General features: G+C 38.7%; 1 protein-coding gene across 2 annotated transcripts in view; it reads right to left on the reverse strand.

Moving 5' to 3' along the window:
- LOC109934064 (plexin-A2) overlaps nucleotides 1-16,771 on the reverse strand; it is a 434,576-nt gene that overhangs the window by 125,569 nt on the left and 292,236 nt on the right. For both annotated transcript variants that reach the window (XM_048612014.1, XM_048612015.1), the window contains 4 exons: nucleotides 15,849-15,945; nucleotides 12,661-12,775; nucleotides 5,096-5,296; nucleotides 783-879 (listed from right to left, as the gene is read on the reverse strand). In XM_048612014.1, coding sequence (XP_048467971.1) covers nucleotides 783-879; nucleotides 5,096-5,296; nucleotides 12,661-12,775; nucleotides 15,849-15,945 — 510 coding nt within the window. The remainder of the gene's footprint in view (nucleotides 1-782; nucleotides 880-5,095; nucleotides 5,297-12,660; nucleotides 12,776-15,848; nucleotides 15,946-16,771) is intronic.

Below are 16,771 nucleotides of genomic sequence, written 5' to 3' on the forward strand. Positions count from 1 at the left end.
CCTGCTGTGTTCATCCAGCTCTGCACCTTGTTGTATCAATCCTATATATTGTTTTTAAAACAGTCCAGAGTTATGTTGCATCGTCAAGAGCTTTAGGAAGAGTCAACAGTCTGCCTGGTTGATCACACAGTGGGTCATTGTGCATGGGCAGGAAATTTAATTTGAAGAAAGCAAGATGCATATAATTAACACTGATGATTCCAGTTAGGTAAGAGATACTTTCATAAAATTCAGGGTCCTGCATTTCAGAGTGTAGATACTTTGTTGGCGGTGTGAGAAACAAAAGCCTTTGAACCGTGCACAAGAGAGATTATTTCATGCAAATCATTCTGTAGCAAAATAAACCTGCTTCAGGCCACAATATGGTGAGCAACACCAGAAAGAAATGAACTATGGAATGAATTTTAGTAAAGGATGGGTGTTGTTGTGACTTTATAATGTTAAGGGTCTAAATCCAAACAGCAGACCACTTAGTTCCCTGTGGGAAACCTCATGTCATACTTATGCATAATTTGCAATTAAATCTCTGGCAGTATGTTGGGGAAGCTCAATCACCAGGTTTTCACAGCACAGTACCCAAGATCCACCAAACCCACACTTCTGACTGGTAAGTTCAAATTCCAACGAAATCTACATTCCCTCCCTTGAAGCATGTGTCAAATTGGTATGGATGGCACCATGGCTCACAGAACTGTGAGCTGCAGGTTAAAACGCATCTTTGATCCCAGAAAGGTAGCTGCAGAGTTAGAAGGGGCCTATGCTTATATTGGCTGTACTTATACCTTTGATGTCTGCTGGATTGTCAATGATGAAGTTACCATTCCACACCACTGAAAACTCAATGGGCAGGTCACTGATGTCCATTGTATCATAGTGGTACTGAAATAAGAGTTGAGAAAAACACACACATAAGTTTGATACTTCATTAATAATATTTTTAAAACCAAATTTGGTAATTCAAACATTCTAAAATGTCATTTTAAAACAAAGTGGCTGTTTTAGAAGATGGCAGAGATCACTGACATTACAATGACTTTTTCTTCTTGTTTCTAGTATGTCATATTAATCTGCCCAAAGTCTTTCTTCTGCCAGAAAAAAAACAATCATGTTAGGAAAAACACCTTTCCATACTGACTGAACTTATACTCAGCCTTACAGTTAAAGTATTAAATTCATCTAGCAACATAATGATCTCAAGCAAAGCCAATCTCTGCTTCAACACTAATTTGGCTTTAAACTAGCCTGCTCTCTGGAGGTGACTTGTGACCATTTCCAGGCTGGGATTCACATGATGGTAAAGCAGTTGAACCCTACCCTGCAATGCCAAAAAGCAATGGTTTCCCCTTCTATAAAAATACCCATCATTTGATTGGAGATCAGTTTCTTTTACAGCCATGGTAATAAGAATCGCTAGTCCAACCTGTAGCTCCAATAAGGTGGTGAAAGAAGCATCAATGCCCTCCTTTGGGTTATTTGTTTAGCTGCTCACAATACACAAGACAAGCTTGATAGTTCAACAGGAAAATGGTCAATCACAGCAACAAGTTCTGTGTTTGAGGCTCAGGGATTAACTGTTCTTCAAAACTCATCCTTGGAATTCATAGCCATCACTTCAGGATGTTTACTTGTTTCTTAGAAGGTATGTTGTTTTCACCGTCACCTACTTCTATGTTCTACGTACAGTTTAGAGTTATGTCTATTTCAGGATTTCAGCAGAAATCTAGCACACACCTCATCACAGGAAGTAGATAATTTTCAACATTACTGTGAAGCTACAAATGTGATTCTTAATATATGACATGTTATTATATGACAATAATGTCTGTGTCACTAAATACAAGTCACTAATAGAAACTGCAGCCATTCTACCCTCCATAACTCATAAGAACACCAACAGTTGTACCTTTACTGACTCTACACTGAATATTTACGAACTTCGCACAAACTAGAAGTCTGGAGTCCTTCTAATGTGTATGGCTTAAGACACTGAAGGAATTATTGGCAAAAGTTGCTAACTTCACCTTTAAAAGAAAGCCTCCTTCAACCAAACAAAAAAATGCAGTTGGGTGCTGTTATTCACTTCTTATTTATTTGTGAGAAAGTCCTCCAACAATTTAATCACGAATGCTATGTTCACACAGTAACTCATGGGCCTTATTTAAAATCAAGGTGCTAACCTTAGAAGAATGATCCTACACCAGCCCACACTCAGTTTGTATTGAATATGTGTGACTCATCCTGAATTCAGTTCAGCTGCAGAGTCCTGAAAGCTGACAGTTGCTGATAACAGAATTTGGTTTCTCCTATTATTGCCTTCAGTGCCCCTGCCACCCTTTGAATGACACAGACTGATAGGGCACATCTAGTTAAATCCAAGATAAGAATTCTATTTCAGAAGCAGCCATGTCAGTGCCCCATATAATTACACACCTCTCTGCTATTGTAATTCTTGATGAAGTAGCCTTCTGTTCTTTGAAAGCCTGTTTTGTACAAGTATAATGCTTTAGACCTTGCAACCACAGACTTTTCAAAGAATACTGCTTTGTCAGGCCAGGCCATCAGCCACTTGTAGTACACGCAGGTCAAAGACTACTTAACAGACTATGAAGCTCTCTCAGACTACCACTTACAATTTGCTACTTTAAACACACATGTGCACACTTCTACTCTGTACATTTACGACTACATCTTCCAGGGCAATTTTGAGGTAACCGAGTGCTGTGTGCATGCGTTCCTGGCTGTACAGAATGGTTTTAATAATACATATTTTGAAAATATTGCAGTCAACTTTTGATGATAGTTATCTCTCCATCATGTTCCCCAACCCCAGAACATCTGTGCTATCAGACTGTCTAGTAGTTTTCAGGGAAGGGAATTTGGACACAGATGTGATTAGAAAATTAGGAGGAAGAAATAGATTTCTGCTCATTTGATAAACTCTGCTGTACTGTTAAATATTCTATCCCTTTTCATTAGTCACACAGTTACTGACCAAACCATGCAAACAATTAGCATTCTGTTCCAGAAGGAAGAGAATTCACATTCTATTTATCATGGAGGTAAGTCACTTTTACCTTTGTAATATTGACTGTCTTTGCCCTTAGTTTAGCCTCTTAGCTGCAGAACATTTACTCACATATCCAGATTAAAGTTCTTCAAGGTCGTACTTGCTAGCTTACAATCACCTTGTAACCCTAAACCACTAAAATGCAACCTGCCCCACAGTATCCCACAGAGATGCTGCCTCACTCACTCCTGCCTTTCTGATACATATCGCCTCCCTGTTTCTTTAGTGCATTGTACTTAAGGACAAAAATCCACCTTCAAATCCCTCGATGACTTTAATCTATCTTTGCATTTTACTTTGGTGTCCGTCTCCATAATTCCCTGTGATCTTCTGATTCTGTTTTTCACTGCATCCCCCTCTCCATTCCTCCTGTTGGCAGAGCTTCCCTATCTCAGCCCAACTTTGGACCATTCTTCTATAAATTCCTCTGCTTTGTCACCTTCCACAAAGTCTCAAGCACCTCATTCAATTCTCCAACCAGGTTTAAATCTGAATTTTAACCTATTACATTTTTTTCTCCCCTTACATTTTGATTTAGCAAAGTAAAATATAAACAGAGCTACTGTTGACTGATCAGTCACAAGGACATCATCTGTGATCAGAAGAGCACAAACAAGAAATAGCAATCATATCTACAAATCTCATTGCTGAGAAGGAAATGTCTGACAATAACAAAACCTATGATGAGAAAAGAGACAGTGTCTAATCTCACATAGAAATGAAAAGCTTAACTGTTTCTCTGATACTTAAAACACTCTTAACAATGACTGACATGTTAAAGCTTGGTTGAATAGACTGTCAATCACACATTTGTGTTTTGATTGATTGCCAGGTACTGTCAATCACAAGACTCTCCGACTGTTGGCATTCAGTTCTGAATTAAGCCAATCTTATCAAAGCAATGAATTACTGTTGATCAAACTATTTCCCATTGCATAGATATTTCTGATCCAGACATAAAACATTCCCCAATTATGTCTTTGATTTTAGCATCAAACTGAAAATGGACTAAATCAGCAGCAACTGAGTAACATCAAGTAATAAAACGCCAGCTTGTGCAAAATAAACAAAAAATTTGGGAAGGTAAAGAGTTGCACATTTCTGAAATTCTACAAAATGATGAAAGATGAAGAGGCCATGTCATGTTTCTGAAGTTGTTAAAATAAGGGCTGATGTAGTTGCTGAATAAATGCTTAAACAGCACATAATTCAACTATTTGCCAATCGGTTGTTTTTAGTTTATGAACATTATTTAAATCCTGATTTAAGCATTAAGGTATTGTGAACTTATTAATTCATCTTTTGTTGTATTCTCTTATAACTGCAAAACTAATTGGCCAGTTAGCAATCAATTGAAGTAATTATATAAAATATTTAACGTTTTCTGAAAAATTAATGAATTATATTCTTGATCTTTAATCCACATCAAAACAAAACTTCATCCCCCTGTACTGGAAAAAAAGTTTCAGATAGTATCCACAACAAAATGACGACATAGATGGCTTTATCTTATTGGTTTTTACTAAAATTTAATGCTGCAGCTTTTGCTTCTCTAATGGGTTATGGCTCCCGTACTTGATTACACCTAAACCACACAGTTAGCATTTAATCAACACAGCAGATTCTTTATTAGTTTCCATGTAATAAGCAACTGGAAGCTGTCATTTATTCAATGTTCAAAAACAGAAGTTGCTGGAAAAGCTCAGCAGGTCTGGCAGCATCTGTGAAGAAAAATCCATGTTAATGTTTTGGGTCCAGTGACCCTTCCTCAGAGCAGAAAGGTTTTTGTTTATTCAACATAATCGCCTTATGGTTAAATCTAGTGAACAAAGTTGGTTCAAGTTTTAAAAGATTCCAATTTAGTTAATCTCTTGTAGATTACGAAGGAGCATGGCCATCCCTTCAGAATGATCAATACTTAATATGGTGTGCTGTGACAATGTCTAGACTAAAATCTGACTTGTACTTAACTTCTGCGTGACTACAAACTGAATACATCAAGTCAACAGAGACAAATTATCTATTTACCGAACTGTTTTGGCACTGAACACTCGAACTGTTGAATCGGAGAGCTGGCACTCGTTGGGTTACTCCTTGTACATCGAGTATACATTCATATCCCCGTTGCCCAGACTGCGGCTGTGGCAGGTTCCGTGCCTTTAGTGTGATTGGTTTCACCTCTCCAACTGGGATAAGAATCTCATCTGAGGGCACCAGCTGTGGACAATCCTAAATGGGAAAGGATCAAAACAGAAATCAAAGTTAGCTTGATAAGTAGTTCTGTGCTTTTAACAAGGTACTCTTGGGGATTAAGGTGACTGGATTCTATGACAATCTTACTTGGATAAATGCCAATCATTTTCATCAGCTTGGCCCAGTTTGTAGCAGCTTTGCACCTGTCTATCAGAGATTGCAGCTTCAAGCATCATGCACGCTAGCATATCACCTATGCTAACATTTCAGTACTAAAGAATGAACATATTATACATGCTATCTTTCAGATAAGACAAACAAAGCTTCACTTATTAGTTCAATTGGCTATGAGAATATTTAATAGCACTATATAAAGTAATGAGTTCTCCCAATGTCATGGCCAACCTTCTTATATCAGTTAGAAAATAGATTATCTTGTCATTCATGCTTTTTGCTGTTTGCACATTAGCTGACATGATTGTTGATATAATACGTGATAGCACTTTAACATGACTCTTTCTTAATAAGCATTCTGGATGTGCAACACACCACATTATAAATGTAAGTTATTTCCTAATGCACAAATCTGAATTCTTGTAGACAAAGATACTTACTGTTGAATAATATCTTGTCATAATGTGTCACCTTTGCTCCATGTGAGAATGGTTTGTAATCAAATGAAAAATTAGACCTCAAAACTGTGAAGTGAACAGAGCTGCATGCTGATGAAAGGGAGGGGGATTTTTAGCACTATTGTAGTTGATTAGGTATTGAAGTAATTTCACTCATTGAACAGACTGTTGGGAAAATGTTCACAGTGAATACAACAGCTATTTTGAAAATAAGGTTAACTTGCAAAAAGGACAAATGATATCAGCTCTCAAGATGCCGTACAGACTTTACGATGTGAAAGCAAATCGCAAGAAATCATTGCAAAGCTACATTTCTGGAAAGAGACAACATGTCAAAGTATTATTGAATAATTACACCAATGTTATATAATCATGGAATAGAATTCCCACAGTGTGGAATTCATTTGGTCCACTGAGTCCACACCAACCCTCCAAAGAGCAATGCACCCAGACCCACAGCCCCCACCACCCTATGGCCTGTAACCCTCCATTTCCCATGGCTAATCCACCTTGCCCACATAACCCTGGAAATTATGGGAAATTTAGCATGGCCAATTCACCTAACCTGCACATCTTTTTTGGACTACGTAAGTCACTAGCAAGCACCAATGTATTTGAGTTATTTTTCATTAAAGAATGAAGAGAGAGTATTAATCTACTTATAAAAAAATGGACATATTCTTCCATGGTCTTTCAAAAATTAAAAATATTAATAATTTCTGCTTGTACAAAAAATACGCCATTGAAAGTACATCACAAATTTCCAATCAAAGGTTAATTTTGCAGCTACTTTCTCTTTCAGATCAAATGGTAGATCATATAAAGTTGAATGAAATACCATACCTTAAATCATCAACACATCAATTAAGTAACCATTTTACAGTGGAACACAAGGCTATGAGAGGCAACAGCAACTCACCAGCAGTCACTACTCACTCATCTCCACCAGCGTTTAACTGATTATAGAATCTGTGATTGAGACATCCCGCCAACCCCTTAAATCACTTCATCGGTCTGAGTTCAAGATAAGTGGATGGTTGAACCACTTACTCAAATTCAGTAACAGTGAAATTGAAATAAAAGTAGATTTCATGCAAGAGCAAGGATTGATAAATCTATAGATAGAAATAACTGTCAGTATCATACAGGATGAATTGCTTAATTATTTGCAGACTTTGTTGTCTAGCCTAGAAGAAACATATAATGGAGGACTGAGATGGTTCTGTACACATCTGTCAACTGTTACAGTTCCAACAAAAATGAGCTCAAGTCTCTCTTTTTCTTGCTGTTATGTAAATATCAATACTACAGGCAATTCTGATGCTTTAAAAAATAAAATTGTGAAATCTGGAAATGACATTCACCTCAGAGACTGGCATAATTGTTCTTTTTTGCAGGTGGCATTTTTTTTAATCAAAAGAGTCGCCTGTACTAAATATTTTCCCAACAAGTTGTAGAACCAGCTGAAATTATGATCAGTACCTAATCCACTGCAACAATGCTAAGAATCCCTCTCCCACACACTATCAGCTCTGTTCACTTCACAGTTTCACAGTCTGATTTCTTGTTTCATTACAAAGCCTTCTCACATGGAGCAAACTGCAACTTCAGTAATGTACTGTCTTTCTCAGTTCCACTTATCAGAATTACACGAGTCACAAGACAAACAATAAAGAGGCAATGTGATGATAGGATGTGTCAGTAAAGAGAAGTTTCCAAAGACGAGTCTTTTGGAACAGTTGGAAAACATTTGGGAGAGAAAACACAACAGGTCACATTACATGTAGGAAAGATACAGTAGCTTTCTGGTTGAGCAATGAGCTTACAGCACAACTGGCAATAGCTGGGATCTCAGGCCAGTCCATCACTCTGTAGGCAGAAAGGCATGGGGCGGTCATTCAGTTGCACATTCCAAAATGTAAACTCCTCAAAGTGGGTTTACCGTCAAAAGCCAAGGTAATGTCGATGATCATAGTAGGTCAGGGGGATAGGAGCTGCCAGCATCCACTGAAACAGTGTGTAGCTGCAGCGCTGGTACAATGAACAACCTCTTCAGTTCCTTTTCCTGTACACTCACCCTGATTTGGGAGGCTGGTGAGATTAGTGCGTGCAGATCAGCACAAGATGGCAATGGAGTTTGTGAAATAAATATTTGTTGGATGAGCGCATTTTTTAAAACTTACATCCATATCAACTCTTGTCTTGGCATAGAGCCACAAAGGTGTTTAATCCCAAAAGTAGAATGATTTCTCTTCCAGCTTGGATGCTGGGTAAAGAGTTCCTGCTGCTTCACAAGTCCCAGTGCCATCTTGCACTGACCAGTACATTTTGACCTCATGGAAGTGATGGGCCCCAAGAAAATGTGGCAATGAACAGGAAGCAAGCTGAAAGTTAAAGCCATTGATCGCAACTCAAAAGAATGTTACAAATCAGCAGCTTTCCAGCAGGCTGTGTTCAAAGTTATAAGCTACTACATTGAAAGCTGTCCATTGCTCCTAACTGACTAGTGCAAATGGTATCACTGTGTCTCTTGTATATGCTAACAAGCCATTTATTCATGTCTATACATAGGTTTCTGTGTTTAGGGAGGTTACACAGGTTTCACTGATTTTAAAGCTCAGTCAAGCTGTCATCAACTCGTGTTCAATAGAGATTACGGACAGTAAGCCAAGACATAAATGTATGTTCAATAATGCTAATGGGAAGCATTGACAATAGGTTGGTTGTTCTGTTTCAGAAGGAATGGTCTCTGTGGAATGCTGACAAAAAGGGGAATGTGTCTGGTGGTGGCATCCCATTGGAGGTGGCAGAAAGGGTGGCTTATGATCGTTTGGTTGTGTAGGCTGGTGGGGTGGAAAGTGAGGTCCAGGGATTGTGGGAGTGAAGAGAACAGGTGAGGGCAGAAATGTGGAAGATGGGTCAGACATGGCTGAGGGAACTGTCAACCACAGTGGTGGGGAATCCTCAGCTGAGGAAAAATGTAGACATGTCTCAGGTCCCTGTGTGGAAGGTGGCAACATCAGAACAGATGCAAAGAAGGAGAAACAGGGAGAATGGAATGGAGTCTTTACAGGGAGGGTATGAGGATGTATAGTCAAGGTAACCATGGGAGTCTGTAGGTTTGTGGTGGATATCAGTGGCCAATCTGTCTCTGGTAATGGAAACAGAGACATCGAGAAGGGAAGGAAGGAGTCAGAGACAGACCAGGCAAAGGTGAGGGAAAGACAGAAACTGAAAGCAAAGTTGATAAATTTTTCCAATTCCAGACAAGAAACCACTGCAGCACTGTTGATGTCATCAGTGTACTGGAGAGTTGTGACTTGTAGTTGTAGGATTGGTTCAAGGACAGTTCCATCTGGAGAAAGTGAGATGAGTTAAAAGGAGCAGTTGTTCAAAGTGAGAACAAGCTTGGTCAGGTGGAGGAGGGGGAAGGTTTAGACCTTCTTCCATTGAAGAAGCTGAGAGCCTGAAGACCATCCCAGTGGGGGATAGATGTTTGGAGGGATTTCATGCCCATGGTAGAGGAACCAGCTGATGCCAGCAAACTGGAAATTTTGAAACTAACATAAAGCATCAGCAAAACCACAAATTTAAGTGTGAAGAGACTGGGACAGGTGGAGAAACAGTAGGAAGAAAAGTTGTGAGGCAGGAGCAATAGTTCTGCCAGGGCAGTCCTGTTTGTGGATTTTAGGCAGGCAGTAGGAGCGGGCTATAGGGGGGTGGGGGTGGGGATGTTAGTGACAGACGTGAAAACAATAGCTTTGATGTTCGATGGTGGAGATATGGACTGGGGGAGATAAGAGGCGGCGGCTGAGATCTGGCCTCAGCCTCTGCGAGGTAGTGGTCAGTACGCCAGTAAACAACAGCATCACCTTTGTCAGCAGGTTTGATTACAAAGTCAGAGCTGGATCTGAGAGCACAGAGTTTCAAGGGACTTAGGTTAAAAGGGGGAATATAAATGCTGTCTGCCACTTTTACTCTCAGTTTGCTTCTGAAATAACCTTATTGACTGTACTGGGTTAAAGCCTATGCTGATAAAAAGAGTTAAACACCACCCACTGCTGACAGCAAAGCTAATATAACAATGACCTTCTCCCCTCTGCTCTAGCTGTTAACAGTACAGTGTGTGAATCCAGCTTATAGTGGGAGGACAAGGGTAGGAAATTAAAAAAAAAATGCAGTTATATTTGGGCAGTATGTGGTTCACCAGAAAAAAAATTAACCCTACTCTTTTAATATAACTGAGAAGAACATCTGTCTGTTGATAAAATAACATTAATCCGCTGTGTGCTAAAAGGTGCAGTTCCACATTCAATAACAAATTAGTGAGATTAGCAAGTGCCTACTGAAATATGATTCATCTTCTGAATGGTGAAAGGACTTTCAGCACTTAGTTACCAAGTGTTGCAACTCACAAATTGACCAGTGTCTGGTTTTGTTAGAATTCTAAAGTTTTGAAATGAACAGTAACTTGATGCAGTTATTGTGAGAATTAAGCTACCATGAAGTAGAGTACTTAAATAGATAATGTGGTAAATAAACCTAAAGGCAAATGCTTTGGACTCGATATTAAACACTTCCTTCATTTATTTTCGATGACAGAAAGTTGTCGAAAGTCAAAGGTTTCTCTTAAAGTCATTGCCTCTCTCTAGACCTGGTGCAATTGGTTTCTTTCTTCCAGCCCCTTATGGCATCGTGCACTCTCTCCACCCCACTGCAGATATCTCTTCATCCCTCCCACCCTCCCCTGCTTCATTCATCAAAACTTGCAGTCAATAAGGTCCCCTAGTTGCTGTTTGCTGCCACTAGTTTTACCAACCAGAATTGGCTCAATCTGGCCAGTTGCCAGGTTAAACGTATAAGGAAAATGACAAATTCTTATGATTCAACTCAAATGTCAGTGTATCTGCTAGGTACGTTTGCTAGGTTGTGTGTCTGAGTTTGGCTTCCCTTTCTCCCTCTATGCCTCCCTGGAGATACTGAGGCCTATTTTCATTACACTTTTCTGATTAGAACTTTAAGAAACAACTCATTGAAATGTTTTCATGTTCCATATATGTTGCTACTTATGTCTCTTAATGATTGCAACAGCTCAGTTACAAAATGTTAGATGCATTCAGGCTAAGACAAACTCTGTTTATCATAAACCAGAAATTATAGGACTGCCTATCACTACTTCTGCATCCTGTTTTTCATTTGCCTATCTTCCACTAAAAGAATATGTAGGTTTACTGTGTACTTATGTAAAGAAACAATCCCAGTTTACATTGGTTGGCCAAATAAAACTATCACAGCTTCAATGAGCATGTAATGCAACAGGACTGTATGTTACTTACATTATGCTGCCAGGAGAGTGACGTTCCCTGGTTTTCAACCAATTTTACATAAATACAATGTCTATGTCTAGTAACAGCATTGTCTATTAGCATCTCCTTGTCTGCATTTGCTGTAAAAAGAGTAATGGAGGGGAAACAACACACAGTCTATTGAGTTAACAGTTACAGCTGGGGAGACTATGGAAGGAAGCCTAGAGGCCCAGGGAGCAAAAAATCTTACAAGGGTCACAGGTGAAGAGGAACTAAGCCACCAATAACCCCAAGGCCAAACAGAGTACCATGACTGTAAATAATCCTTCCAAAAGCTGCAAAATGCTTAGAATTCACAAGTTTTTTTTTAGACATTGAAAGGAATTGTGACCAAATCTGTATTGATATAGACAATTCTTCAAGGTTTGACAGATAAGTATCAGCTAGAGATGAGGATGCCATATGAGATTTTCTCAAAAGCAAAAGCCTGTGAGAGTCAAAGGCTGGTGACAGTCACATTATTTTTGACAAATAGAATCCAATTTTAGCACAGATCTCTATAAATTAATATAATTCAAAAATATTGACAAAGCCAACTAAACCAGGTACGCATCAACTGTCTTACTTTGAATCAAGACCTCCTTCCCCATACTTACAACTCTCTCAAGCTCAATAATACTTTCTGACTGCCTAGAAAGCCCGAGACGATCAAGGGCTTAACAGGCCAATCAACAAACAGAATAGGTTCTCCTGAATAGAATAATTCCCAAAGTCCTAGTTTATCATGGAAACCACAGCCTTACAAGACTAGCAACAGAAAGAAAAACACCATGACTAATATCATACACAAATGCTCATGCATCCACTTTGTTGTTTCCCCAGCATTAGATGTTCCCACAGTATTTGCCTGGAGTCGAAAGGAGGGTCAGGCAAGAGACCTCTACCACTCCTGCTCTGTATTATGTTGTAGCTAAGTTTGAGAGCTGACTCATAACCCAGTGTTGCTCTCTTCCTGCGGGGGTTGGATCTAACCACAAACCTGATACATTAGCCAGATTTTTTTTTTATACATAGATCATTGGTTCACATCAAAACAGGTCAAAAAACAACCTAATTTATTATCATAGATCTTCTATCTTTACAATTTCTAACTTCTGGACTGGCCCAGTATTCATTACAGAACGAGCAGGACTTTGTCAAGTTGCTCTGCGCACTGACATCGAGTCATATGTAGTCACCGGTTTCATACCGCATAGAAACATCTTTGGTTAATGTGCAGACTAAAGATCTTAAGGTTTCCAACATAAAACACCATGGCAGGAGCTTCCAAACATTGATAATACTATTGTACATTCTTTAAAATTATTTTCAATAGGTAGCTATATTCAATGATCTCTAAATAAGCCAATATGTCAGTAGACAGTGAAAGTGTTTCTCACAGAATGACATGAGAGTTCATTACCTCTGATGCATTGACCCGTCCCTCCTGGAAAGAGCAAATGCTAGGATCATGAGTGCAAAGATTTCGATATTTACACCAATGACAGCGAAATGCACTAGTCACACACGACAGACACCTGAGGCAGAAATACAAAAACAAATAAGCAGCAAAAGATACAGATTACAGAGAAGCAAAAAAACCTCTGTGATATATGTGGTCTCTGGCCAAAATGCATCAGAACAGTCAAATTTATCTTAACCAGAGCTAGGAAACCAAGTAGCAGTGAGGTTTGTTCTTTTTCCTACGAACAAAATTGCAAATCCGTACATAAAGAAATGGTTTACAAATTTATTACATATAGCACACAAAACAGCGGTACTCCAAAGTAGATATTTAATATCTGACTAATGTATGATCACATGGTTTCTCAAGATGTACTTGTTCGTACTGTAGACGTTTTGTTTCCCCCCTCAATATTTGGATTTTTAAAAATTCATTAATGGGATGAGGACGTTGCTGGCTAGGCAGCGTTGTTGTCCATCCTTAACTGCCCAGGGAGCAGTTCAGAGTCAACCACATTGCTGTGGGTCTGGAGTCACATGTAGGCCAGACCAGGTAAGGATGGCAGTTTCCTTCCCTAAAGGACATTAGTGAGCCAGGTGCGTTTTTCTGACAATCGACAATGGATTCATGGTCATCATTAGATTCTTAATTCCAGTTTTTTATTGAATTCAAATTCCACCATCTGTCATGGGTCCCCGGGTCCCCAGAATGTCATCCAGGTCTCTGGATTAACAGTCCAGCAATAATGCCACTTTTGCCTCCCCTAATTTGGCTGCTGGGAGATGAAGTTAGATGTGATCGGAGGTACAGATATCATTGTCTATTTGAAGCGAGCTTTTCACTATAGCAATCAACATCTCAGCTTTACATTGCTCAATAGCTTGAAATTTCAACACAGCTAAATGACTACAGATTCTAGCAGAGCACAGGTGTGAACACATGTCTAAATTTTTCGCAAGTTGGCAAAAGGCATTCTGCACTGCAGCATGCACTTAAATATATAATCTATCCAGCATGGAACAGCTAAACAATGCTGTACACAATTTATGCTTAATTGAAAAAAAAGGTTTTAAATTACAACTTCCAATGCTCCTTGTACACACTTGGATACACATTGTCAGGAACAATGCAGCAAGAAATCAGAAGTGAAACTGCTTCATACAGAGGTGGAAAACAAAATCAGCTTTATATGAACTTTCCAGACAGCAATTATTCTAAACAAAATTAGCACTCATTTGGATACAGCAATCCAGTCAAGAATGGCTTGGAAATTAATTTAGGTCCTCACTGATGAGATGGTTTGGAATGAGACATCAATCACAATAACACTATTTTTTGATATTTAGCCATATTTGATCAAATTAACAGTCCCATTAAATATGATGCACTGATACATACATTTTTTATGACAAGCATCAAAGACAACAAGGTAATGTCTTATGCACATCTGCTCTAAGTTCTCAAGTATTTCTCAGGAAACACCTAAGAATTTCTTTAAGTTCAGAGATACATGGGAGATAATTCTTTAATTTCCACAAAGCATCATGCTGATACAAGTCAGTCAGCAGATACACTGGCAGGGGCATCTGAATAGGATATTATTGATTGCCCCTCGGTTGAAACCATCGTCTATAGAGGGAGCTGTTGTTAATTCATATATTTAAGTAATGCAGATATTTAGTTGATATTAAGTTAATTCAAATTTTTATTTTAAGTATCTGACTGAACTTAGACCAGCGAGAATTTAGATATTGACTTGTTAGAAAATTATTGAGAGGTTTGTCATTGAGAATTTATACATAAGCATCAATACGTTTTGATGTATGAATGGGAGAAAATCATGTTTGGGATAGAATAGTGTGTGAGTACCAATATCTAGTTGTGTGATACAAGCAGTTGTTAGGGTGAACAAAACCAGATGCTATGTGGAATGTGGAAAAATAAACTATTAGACAGAGTGTTATTCTCATATAGAGAACAATGTCAAAAGGAGAAGTTGGTGATGCAGACTAGTCTTTCATTTCTGGGCTCTGGATCCAAATCTAGGCTGGATTGATGACATGCATGTCTCCTCGATCTGCTGGTTATACCGATCCATTGAAAATGATTTCAGCCCTTGGTAGGCATAGCTCCACATTAGAGAACTGCGCCCGATATCAAGGTATATAAGAAATAGGGCAAGAGTAGACAATTCAAACCTTTGCACTTGATCGATCATTCAATAAGACCCATGGACATGCTTCTATCTTAATTCTACTCTCTGGCAATCGCCACTTATTCCAAAAAATTGTCTCTGTTTTGAATATGTTCAATGGCTCATGTTTATTAACAGTAATTTGATAATTTAAGGTATATGGTCAGCATACAGATGTATAGTCCTCTTGCACTGATCTGGCAGATATTGTCAATTGCCAAAATGCAGTCAGAGTGACTGCGATAGCATTCTTGCTGCTGCCCCGATTCGTAGCTTTGTTCCTACAGACAGCACATGGTGGCGGTGGTGATCCTGGGGACAGATGAATGAGTAAACAGTACAAGAATTTAACTTGCACCTTAATTCTGCTTTGGACTGGGACAGCAAGTGTAGTATACTTGGAGTGAGGCTTTTAACACAATGCAATCAACACACAAGGATGCATTCACCAAATGCTAATTTTAGCAGCAATAATAGTAAACACATTTACTGAATGTTTTATGTGAATTTTTTGCTTTTCGGGAGTCGATTTGCCAGTGATCGTTACTGGTTCGTTGCCCAGGAGTTGCTATAAATGTGCAACAAGCTCTTTTCCCTGCTCTTGCCAGTAATCAATAAGTTGCAGGTTTAGATGCTTCAAAAAGTTTTTTTTTCTCAAATTGCTGTTTACAAATGGAATCAGTTTCATTTATTGTTCTTTTATCAATATCACCACCAACCAAAAAACATGAGAATCATGCTGCAAAAAAAAACTATTGACGTAAGCACAATTTACAAATGACTGAAGGTCTCAACAATACCACCTGTGCATTGCACAGATAAATTAGACATTTTTGGACAATTAGTCTAAGATTTGCATAGACTGAGCTGCCATGGGCCAGTAGTTTAAAGTACGACAAGAATTTATACACTTATAAATCATTTTTAAAAACATAATAGAAATTGATCTTACAGCTGATGAACGCTGCAGTTGAAGAATTTAAATTCAGTGCTGGCAAACATCTTTCCAGTCTCTCTAGACTTCAGCTGAAGGCTCACCCCAATCCAATCTAACAGAAACACAGCATTTAGTCAACATGTGTTTAAACAAACATTATGTTCTTCAAATCTGTTTACTTTATTAAAATTTTAAATTAACCAAGTAAGTAGGTTTTCAGCTAGTTCCTGCTGCTAGAAAATCATTAGCATTCATTGGAGGCCAAGGTAAACATGCTGATGAGAAAAGTCTTTAACCTGAAATATTAACTCTATTTCATTCTTCCCTGATGCTGCTGAACTACAGCATTTTCAACATTTTTGGTTTTTATTTCAGGAGGAGTACCTGCTAGGCAGCACATCTTCAGAGGTGGAGTAAATTGCAATGCTTTGCAGACAATTGCACAAGCGTTTAAGAGACCAAAATGTACCAAAACTGGTAGATATTTCACCCATGCTACAACTTCGGAAGGCTATTCCAGTCAACCTTAAATTAAGCATTTCTGCTGATCATTTAAACAGATTTTTCTATAAATAATGTCTCACTTCATCTCTGCTCAGTTTATATCCCAATAAAAGTCTGATGATCTGGCTTACTGAGGCAGAAACAATTAATATTTTAGCAGAAAATATGGACAATATCTTTCTTTTGACGAAAGCCAGGGTGACCTAATGGAGGTCCTTAATGTAGCAAAAGATTTTGATGGAGTACTGTGGGTGCATTTCCACTCGATGGGAAGAGCAAACCTAGAGGTCATCAATATAATCTGGTCACCAAGAAATCCAATAAGGAATTCAGAAGTAAGATAACGAGGTGTAGAGCTGGATGAACACAGCAGGCCAAGCAGCATCAGAGGAGCAGGAAGGCTGACGTTTCCGGCCTAGACCCTTCTTCTGAAG

The sequence above is a fragment of the Rhincodon typus genome, chromosome 25 (assembly GCF_021869965.1).
Source record: "Rhincodon typus isolate 14 chromosome 25, sRhiTyp1.1, whole genome shotgun sequence".
Taxonomy (NCBI): Eukaryota; Metazoa; Chordata; class Chondrichthyes; order Orectolobiformes; family Rhincodontidae; genus Rhincodon; species Rhincodon typus.